This window comes from Rhagoletis zephyria, unplaced genomic scaffold (genome assembly GCF_001687245.7).
Source record: "Rhagoletis zephyria isolate East Lansing unplaced genomic scaffold, Rhagoletis_zephyria_1.1 Rzeph_scaffold_00074, whole genome shotgun sequence".
Classification (NCBI taxonomy): Eukaryota; Metazoa; Arthropoda; class Insecta; order Diptera; family Tephritidae; genus Rhagoletis; species Rhagoletis zephyria.
The window spans coordinates 170,736-180,696 of NW_016157158.1; the positions used below are offsets into that span (position 1 = coordinate 170,736).

A 9,961-nucleotide genomic window follows, 5' to 3' on the forward strand; every position below is an offset into this window, starting at 1 on the left:
CCCAAAAAAAAAAATTACATCGTTACACTCACCTCAATGATCTCTATCGATCCCCGTATGAATTTTTTTAATTCGAGATTTGGTAGTATTGTGCATTTATGCCAAAGTTTGAAATTTTGATGACTATTTTTTACGTTTGATTCATTTTTATGAATTTTTTACAAAGTTTGCAAGAATAAATTATATGGTTTTTGTTATAGAATAAGCTATATTTTGAATGAAAATTAACTTAAAAGATTTATGATGGAAAACATTTCGAATATTTTGAACAAAACTAATTTATGATTACTTCTGTGAGTGACTGTACATTTCTTGCACTTAATTTTTTTCAACTGCATTGAAGTATTCTTATAGAAACCTCAAAGAATATAATTACTGGGCCCAATATCTGTGGTCGTAAGCAATACCCGCCTAGGTCGAATAACCCGAATTCGAGAAAAAAGTTTTAAATATTTGGAAAGTAATGTTATCCTTATGCGGAAACCAAAATATGATCGTCTACAACATTTTCAATAGCATAGCTGGCAAATGGGGATTTCACGTTGGCATATATAACTCAATACTTTCTTAAGCCGACTTAGGCGGGTATAGATTATGACCACAGATAGATGGATCTCGTAAACATCTCTAATGAGCATTTGACACAACCAAAACAAAATTGCACTTGAACCGAAGTCGCGGAAACGCATTCAAGCCTCCTTCAGGAAATGCAAATAAATAATCTAATGGAAAATGAAATCACCTTGATCATAAGTATTTGGTAAACTATTTCATTTAGTACACTATTGGCATTTTATTTTTTACACGTGCGGAAAGTTTACATTTGAGGCAAATCCAAGACGAGGCAACCAGCAGCAGGCGGATAATCAGCCACACGGACACGGAACGGCAAACGCGACCACAGCATACATCCGAGTAGCGAACAATTTATTGTAATAGATCTCATTGGAATCGCTGAAATCTTATTGGAGAAACGTATGAGCGGAGGCAGGCGCGAGCCGAATTCCACTGATTGCGAACGACTAGCAGAACTCGAAAAATTCACTGAAATTCCGCAACTTCAAATCGAAATTACATCGCTTCACCTTGCACTAATTCACTTTATAAATAGAACATAAACAAACTTTCACACTAAATTAAGTTTTTTCAATATTTATGGTTCGATTGCGACGCGTCTAATTGCAAAATAATAACAAAGAAAAAACTTTAGGACGCACGCAAAGAACGATGAACAATAGACAAATGCAAGATGACGTTCCGCGAGAGCCGATTCGTTGAAGTCTTCTCGTTGAAAAATGTTTAAACTCGTTGATTTTTGACTTATACCCAGGGTTGCACATGACCATCGAATACCTAAATTTATTATTTAGGGCCTTTGATAAAATGAATTTTGCTGTGTCAAATGCAGAGTTAAATTTTGACAGTTGAAAAACCAAACAAACGCTCGAGCGAAAGCTTTATTTTTGTGTGTTGCTGAAATTCTTAAAATTTATATTTATTTTATAATTTGCAAGTAACGTACGCTTTTTTTATGCTGTTTCAGCTTTCATTTTCATGTTCACTCCTTATTACCGCCAAGCAATATTATGTGTATACATGGTTATAAGCTGTCAAAATTTTACCTAGCCCCATGAGCTAGGTAAAATTCTGACGTTCTTATTCACCACGAGAAATGTCAGATTGTTACTTAGATTCGTCAAAATTTTCTCTTTTCTATCATTTGGCACAGGCCCTTAAAGGAAAATATCAACAAAAATTTATATGCTATCGCTATGACTAGCCACACATCTGCACTTGATATATGAGAGAGCTACTTTGGTTATAATGTCCCCTTCTGGCTTTTTTTTAAAAACAGTGAAATTTATTTATAAATCGATTTACAAATATGCCAGAACGGTTACAAAGCCTATCGAATTGACACTACTGCTATCAGCTGTTTTATCACCCTTCATATTAGGTTATTTTATATGCCTGGTACACAACATTTTAGCTTGTTGTAAGCTAAACAATATATAATTTACTATGGGAAAGGTCATGTCGATGTTGGCACGTAAAGCGAATCGTTTTAATGTAGAGAATAGGGCACATCGAGTATTGGAGCGTGACAAGCCAGTACCGGCACCGAAATATGAGTCCAATATTCAGGACATGCAGCGAGCTCTTGAGTGTAAATATCGATGGAACTTTTGCTCTTAATAACTATATGTTAACATCCTAAAATTTTATTATAATTCCAGTGGACCCACAGCTTGTAGAAAAGCTGAACAAGAAGGATCAAGCGCTAGATGATCGACTAAAAAATGTTTATGTAACTTCAGAGGATAGATTTGTGGGTTAACGGAAATTACAGTATCTTTATGAGCACTAACTTTTTTTAAAACCATCAATAGATTGACTATGCTTCCCAGCGTGCGGATCCCAGTAAACCGCTACCGTTAAGTCGTAAAACTCCACAAGATTTTGAATACGGCTACAGAGAACCGACTCGAGTTGCAGCTGGTTGTTGCACACTGCGGCAAGCAATGCAGTTCATAACGGACCATCAAAGCGATTCTAGTTTATGGACCAAACAGCGAATCGCTGCAGACTATAAATTAAAGGAAGATGTTGTTGGTAAGTCACAGACAAAGGTCTGTTGTACACAGATTAAAAAATCTTCCCGTTTCAGAAAAAATTTTGCATTATTTTAGAACTTTTAATGTGTACATACCAGACAGGGGACAAAAAGAACGTGTACTCTCACAAGCTAGTAGGAAACTAATTGATAACAAAAAAAATGAAGAGTAATGAGGGTATGAACTTGTCTTTATTGTGTGAACGTCGAGCACTATCTTTTAGTCGATTACGGTTAAGTAGAAATATACGTCTTTACGAACAAAACATATATGTAGAAGACCTCATTTTTATCGAATGCAGTTAGACCACCACATTGGGCGGAATGTTATACAAATTCAGGGATTTGTCTTCAGATACTGATATAAGTTTATCATTTGACAAACTGTACTTTACGCCCCAAGCCTGATCACCATGTTCAGAGAATGTATGCATACATTTTCGTTCGGCGAAATCCCAAATTTTTACGGTTGTGTCACTAGATGATGACGCAAAGTGCTTGCCATCTTCAGAAAAAGAAACACACAGCACCCATGAGGCGTGACCGGAGAGTGTACCAGCGACATCCGAGTGAGCACTGTAGATATATTAGGTGCAAACGTTATCAGTTAAAACTTGTTTATTTTCTACATACACATCGTAAAGTTTCATGTGTCCATCGTCAGAAGCGGTTAGCAGCATTTGAGAATTTGGAGAAAAGCATAAGCTTCTTACCGACATAGCATGACCTTCGAGAGTTTGTGCGACTTTGCCTGCTGCCACATCGAAAATGGTAATAATGCCATCTATAGCTCCACTCGCTATGTACTTTCCATCTGGACTCTATACAAATTATAGCTATTAATTGATTGCGTTTTAATACATTGTTACAATATCACTTACGTATGCTATGCTCAATGTAAATTTGCCGTTCTGTGGATCTAGCACCTGTTCAGCTTTCCCCGTTTCTACGCTATACATGGAGATTTTTCCATCATTCGAACCGGAAATCACATATTTATTACACGGGGAAAACGCGACTGTCCACAAATCTACGGGTCCAAAGGAGAGCAGATGCTTTTGTTGACCACTTTGCGAGTCCCAAAAGCACAGGCTTGAATCCAAAGAACTGCTAGCGATAGCTAAAAATGGAATTGCTGCAATAGAACAAGTCTAATTTTTCATATTATTGACACTCACTCTTGCCATCGGGGCTAACTGCCACGGAAACTACGCCTAGAGAGTGGCCTTTCAGCGTGTGACGTAACTTCAGTTGATCTTCGTCACGGATATCCCATACTTTCACCAAATCATCTAACCCCCCGGTCACAATATAATCAACTGGCTCCGGCTTTTTCTTTCCAAATGTAGAGTCCCGACTCGCATCTGGGTCTTTTTCATCTTCGGTTGCATTGTCTGCAGGTGCTTCCTCCGGTGGCAGTCGTCCCCAAGAACAAGACCAGATCTATAAATTAATTGTCAGTTAACACGTTCTTTCGAAACCTAATCAGAGGAAAACTTACTCCATCATCGTGCGCTGATTCCTCTTTGTGTAGTAATGAGAACTGGACAAACGCAAAAACATATTAGCAAAGCTTTGCAAACAGAGAGTAAAAATTGACTTACCATAACTATTATTTTGATGACGTTCTAGTTATGTTTATAATTTCATAAAAATGCAAACTTCTCACTCAGCCGGGATAATCACGATTCTATCATTCTTGAGAGGAGGGCGCATACACATGTACACATACGAAAAGAGCAAATGAATGTAATGCAGACATTTAAAGAGCAATAAGTACTATGCAGCTTGAATAGCACGATGTATCATGCTTGCTTGAAGAATAGGATGAATGCAGGATGAATGCACGATCCAGAAAATAAAGGTCGCGCCATTCGCGGACCGCTAACCCTCTCATCGTCGATTTGACAGCATCCACCCATTCGCTGACGTCATAAAATACTTTTGTTTACATTCACTGTTGCCAACTTAATGCTTTCCGCACCAAATTTAGTGGGTATTCAAAACGCGAACATTTTTGAGTTTGGTGCGTGGTGCGTTTTTGGTGCTTTTGTTTTTAGTTTGAAGACACCAAATTATAAAATCTTAAAAAAATGGAAGCAAAATTTATAGCAATCATAAGCGTGGTAAGCAACTTCACAAAAATTTAAATAAAATCATGGCACAATCATAAGCGACAACAAAATATGTGGCAGCACCTTCAATCAAGCCAGAAGAAATCGACCGTCGTGCAAGAAACATTCATTTTTATTAATTTGAATCGGCATCCTTACAATATAATTATGTATGCATATAAAGTCCATAAAATACACCAATAAATATTTGGTGCTTTTTCAAATTCAAAACTTGGCAATACTGCCTTTTGTTCGATGCTTCCTCTTTTTCTTGTCGAGTTCGTCTTGCTCTCTCATTCTGGTATTTATTGACGTCACGGCCAGTTACTCTCAGCTCGATTGGCGCAATCTTGTATTCTATCATTCTTGCGGGATAATAACAAAAATAAATTGGCATTTTATTTAACACATGCAGCCTTACCATATCAAACAATAAATATTTAAAAGTCAAAAAACAGTGCTTCCAAGTCAAATATTGTTACGATTAAGGCACGGTGCACACTACTGCGATACGATATACGATGCGATATGCGATACGATATGCGATGCGATATGAAATGCGCGCAGTGCACATTAGAGCGATGCGATACGCGATGCGACACGCGATACCATTTTGTGATAGCTACACAAACATTTGTGCTCTTATAAGCTTGTAAATGAGTTGCTTCTCAACCGAGTTTAGACCTTTCGAATGATGGGTCTATGTTTATATCTATAAACTTTTAAAAAATTTAAGAGAAAAGTATGTTTAATATCGAGTAAAACTGATGTTTATTTTTACAAAGTCGGCTAAAAATGAGAAATTCAAATTTTCATGACACATTATTTCAGAATATTGCGTTCACTTCAAGGAGAAATCGGTGAAAGCTGAATTAAAAAAAGGCAAGGCAAAAATTTTTGAGTTATATAGCCAAAAATATTATATTAAAATATTAAAGGTTGAATAACTTAGTCAGATTTCCCCCGATTTTTTAAAGTAAAAATCACTATATATCAAATGTTATTATTGCATCAATTCAGGAGTAGTATAGTTGCTTTACAAAATAGTGCATGAAAACTTTGCCAAATTTGAAAAAAGACGAAAAAATTAATACAAAAAATACATACAGATCTCTTAAGTTTTCTAAAGTTCATATACATATATCATTCGAAAGGTCTAAACTCGGTTTATAGTCAACTGAGTTACAAGCTTATAAGTGCGGAGAACCGGGTTTTTAACAGTAAATCAAGATTGTGTGGGTGTTTGACAAAAATTTCGTATCTCGATTCCTACTTCACTCGGCAAAACCTACCTGAAAAATAACATGACTTACCGGGTATTTTTACTTCATTATTTTTTGTAGCATTGTATAATAGAGCACACAAATTTGCTTTTACTTTCTCTCTTTAATTTAAAAACTCCTTAAATATAATTAAATAACACCAAAGAAAAAAAACATATACAAATATAACGAAAAATCAAAAATAATTACCTACATACATACGTCATTTTTTAGTATTTGTTATTATATCTGATTTCTTCTTTTAATGGTAAATGAGATGATTATTTCTTAATTGTTTCTAATTACACTGATTACTATTTATTTGAGTATTTGAAACAAAATAATTAATCATTAACATTTAAACAAACACCAAATCTTGTTTACTATTCAAAATCTAAAATAAATAGGTTTAAAATTATTGGATTCTTTAAATTTATTTTTAAAGATGTGAAAACAAAGGTAAAAAAAACATCACAAAAATATTATTTTGAGCATTTACCTGTGTCCTTGACCTCAGACGCTATATTTCTCCATGCCAAACTAGTCATGTCTGTTGTACAGTCGTTTTTTTTTGTCTGTATAGTTTCATAAACATGGTTTTTTTATAAATTCGACTAAAAAAATTAAGGAAGATGCTTCCGCCTTTGAAATGGGCATACTTATTGCAAAAAATACCGCGCAATGCTAATCTCACCTCGTTCAGAAAACCGTGTCACAGGCTAACCTAATATTCACGCACGCCGCCAATTTATTGTCAAAAATTTCTCATGCACATGCAACTTGTATGAGATCAACCAAAATTGAACGGCGTGCGTATGAAGCTAACTCAATTTCCAATTTTTGTTCTGCGTGACATTTTGATTTGACGTTTCGCTCAATGAAATCAAATGCAAACGCATGCAAGTCAATTTCGGGTGACGCAAAAAAACAAATTCGACGGCATGCGTACCAAAACGCAAGCCGCGAATATAAGGTTAGCCTGTCACACGTGCGATACGCATGCGATATTATATCACATCGGTGTCGCTGTCGTGCAAGTGTGAACAGCGAAAAAGAACTCAATGTATACATGCGAGCGGCAAGGATGTGTATGGACCAGAGAACAGCTTTGAGTATGATCGAGCCTTTTTGATCACACTCACTAAAAATCAAGCACAAGCGAACGCCACACTCGGCTACTATGTGTTCGATCGAGATGCATACCCGACAGCTGCTTTGGTTACGAACGAGTCTGTTCGATCACCCTCGCTATAAATTGAGCACAAGCGAACACCACACTCGGACACCCGCAGCTAACCCGAAAATTTGTGTAACAATGAAACGGACACCCGAACATTGCGATAAAATGCAGGACAACAAAGAAATTTACGCTGAAGGTAACTGGCGCCAATATGTTCCCACAAAGCATACGAAAATGTTGTTGCTTTGTGCTTGTGCATACGCAATGAAAAAATTAGAAGCGAAGTAGACAAAAATGTTTTTGCATCTATTTCGTATAGTTTCGCGTGGAAAGCTGTATGAGTATATACTAGAACACACAGCCTAAAACTATGTACATCTACATAGTACATAAGTACTTTTACAAAAAATAAATGTGCACCGAGTGTATAGGGCTTGGGCATTGCCGATCTACACACATTTATACCTAAATGGATGTAGGCGTCGTGATGTCGCATTTTGTATGAGCAAAAATATAAGAAATGTGTTAAATGTACACTTAAACAAACTACCGAAAAATTCAGCCTTCTCTTTGCCCTCTACGCACAAAAACTAAGAACACCGCGATGAGAAGGCAACATTTTTTGTAGAAACAAAAACGTCATAAGCCAATCAAGAAAATTTTGTGCACACTCGGGTTGAAACTCGAACACCCGGGTATATTGAGCTGCAAAGCAACCGAACCCAATCAAGTATGTATGAAAAGCAATCGGGTGTTGTGGCCAACATGTTCGTCTTGAGCTCAGTCGATAACGAATAATACTTCTGCTCGTATACAGAGTGAACGACGGCCTTGCAACGTTTGATTGGATAAAAGAAGGCACCTGAGTCCACCGTCATAGTTTGTCTATTTATAGTATATTGATCGAGTATACACGAAAATCATGCACCCGCTGAGTGTCTGGTATGGACACAAACTATTTCGTTTTCAGAGAAAAATTTTTTAAAATCTTAAAGGGAACCAGCATGGGAAACCCGTTGTCACCACTTATCTCAGAAGTTTTTATGGCCAAATTTGAAATGGACTTACAATCGGAAAACAAATTACCACGCATATGGTACAGATACGTCGATGACGTCTTCGCAGTTGTCAAAAAGAGTGAAGTAAGAAACATACTGGATACTCTAAATTCGCAATATCCAGAAATAAAGTTCACCTGTGAAGTAGAAAATGACAAAAAACTCGTTTTCTTGGATTTAGAATTATCGCGAAAGCAAAACAAAATCGACATCGCGGTACACCATAAGCCGACAAGCACTCTGCGATACATTCCGAGCGATTCATATACCCCAATACAACATAAATTAGCAGCGTATCACTCCCTCGCGCATCGTTTAGTTAACTTGCCCCTATCGCTGCCAAATTACACGAAAGAGTACAATTATATCCAAGCAGTAGCAGAAACAAATGGTTATAGCGAAAAAGTAATAAACAATATAATAAAACAACACGCACACAAACGCAAAAATTCAACCTTAACGACACTGTTCAAACAGAACATCGATAAGCAGCTGATTTGAAGCGCGTGTCTATCATTTTTGCACCAAAAATAACCAACGGCCTAAAAACAGCATTCCAGAGGAACAAAATGCAAATAGTGCACTCCAACCCCTTCAAATTGAAAAATCATTTCAAAAGCCTAAAAGACAGAACAGACCCACTAGACAAAGCAGGCGTCTACAAAATATCGTGAGGTTTCTGCGAAAAAAGGTACTATGGACAAACCAAACGCACTATCAAAAAGAGATACAGCGAACACAAACAATGCGTCGAAAACAATGACCCGAGACGATCTGCATTCGCAGCGCATGTATTAGGAGATCAGCACTTACCAGTGTCAGCGAGCAAGGTGCAGCTATTAAAACATGTACACGACGAAAGAAAACTTGACGCCTACGAAAGCATGTATATTTGTAATGACAGATCGGCGATGAATCTAGACAAGGGGAACATCGAATCGGATTTGTTTTGCTTGCGCCGACGGCAGTCACACTAGTTTTAAGCTTGGTATTTATGTAATTTGTCTTTGCACTTGTTGAAGTTTCGTATTTATGTATAATGTTATTAATTTGTCTTTGCACTTGTTTTGTCATTTGGCGCTTTTGCCTAACTTTGTGTATCTACATACACACATATGTATGTATTAGTGCTACTAATGCTTTAGTCGTGTTGCTGATGATGAGCGGAAAGCTGCTCGAAATGCATACGAAGTTTGGTTTTTAATTCAATATAAAAAAGTTAAAATAAAATTTGATTAAAACAATTTTACAAGCTTAATAAAAAAGGTGTTTTTGTTTCATCATAAATTTCATAAGTGTGAACAGTTTTCCTACCAATTACCATGTACTCAGCATGTCGATGTCGCATCCATATCGTATCGCATATCGCATCGCATATCGTATCGCACTAATGTGCACCGTGCCTAACCAGGAACCAAAAATACCCAAGATCTGACACCCAACCGACGTGTTCGTCCATTTTTAATGTTTGTCCCTAAGCCAAACATTTATAATATTTTTTTTTACATTTCACAGGTCCTGGATTTAGTACCCAGGTTTAAGAATTTCATTATTTTCATTTGTTAACTGTGATAAATCGTTTGTTCGTCAGTTTTTTATTTCTAAATCGAGCAAAAGCCGTTAATAAATTCATAATTTTTACTTTACGTTAAGCATTACGTTAAACGTTCAAACAATAATTGAAATATGGGCCGTTGAGCTAAAAAAAAGTGGGCGTGGACGGCCCCCCTTTC

At 36.6% G+C, this 9,961-nt stretch overlaps 3 protein-coding genes across 7 annotated transcripts in view; 1 reads left to right on the top strand and 2 right to left on the bottom strand.

Annotated features, from left to right (window-relative positions):
- The window catches only part of wts (serine/threonine-protein kinase warts), a 71,942-nt gene extending 70,673 nt beyond the window's left edge, over positions 1-1,269 (bottom strand). For 3 of the 4 annotated variants that reach the window (XM_017628044.1, XM_017628035.1, XM_017628026.1), the window contains exon 1: positions 743-1,269. The gene's annotated coding sequence lies outside the window, so the exon portion shown is untranslated. The remainder of the gene's footprint in view (positions 1-742) is intronic. The other variant, XM_017628051.1, reaches the window with a different exon arrangement.
- Positions 1,270-1,941: 672 nt separating this feature from the next.
- Positions 1,942-2,881, top strand: LOC108372574 (protein NDUFAF4 homolog). 2 transcript variants are annotated; one of them, XM_017628302.1, is made up of 4 exons: positions 1,942-2,167; positions 2,238-2,329; positions 2,391-2,613; positions 2,669-2,881. In XM_017628302.1, exons 1-4 carry the CDS (start codon positions 2,023-2,025, stop codon positions 2,785-2,787), a joined length of 579 nt encoding a protein of 192 aa, XP_017483791.1. In that variant the 5' UTR covers positions 1,942-2,022; the 3' UTR covers positions 2,788-2,881. The 2 variants fall into 2 exon arrangements, with proteins under 2 accessions (XP_017483791.1, XP_017483798.1); XM_017628309.1 differs by having other exon boundaries at positions 2,691-2,880.
- On the bottom strand, positions 2,778-4,300 carry LOC108372565 (WD repeat-containing protein 61). The gene is made up of 6 exons (XM_017628292.1): positions 4,219-4,300; positions 4,116-4,157; positions 3,793-4,057; positions 3,496-3,734; positions 3,248-3,435; positions 2,778-3,190 (listed from the first exon to the last, which is right to left on the bottom strand). The coding sequence occupies exons 1-6, from the start codon at positions 4,219-4,221 to the stop codon at positions 2,917-2,919; spliced, it is 1,011 nt and encodes a 336-aa protein (XP_017483781.1). The 5' UTR covers positions 4,222-4,300; the 3' UTR covers positions 2,778-2,916.
- Positions 4,301-9,961: the final 5,661 nt, after the last annotated feature.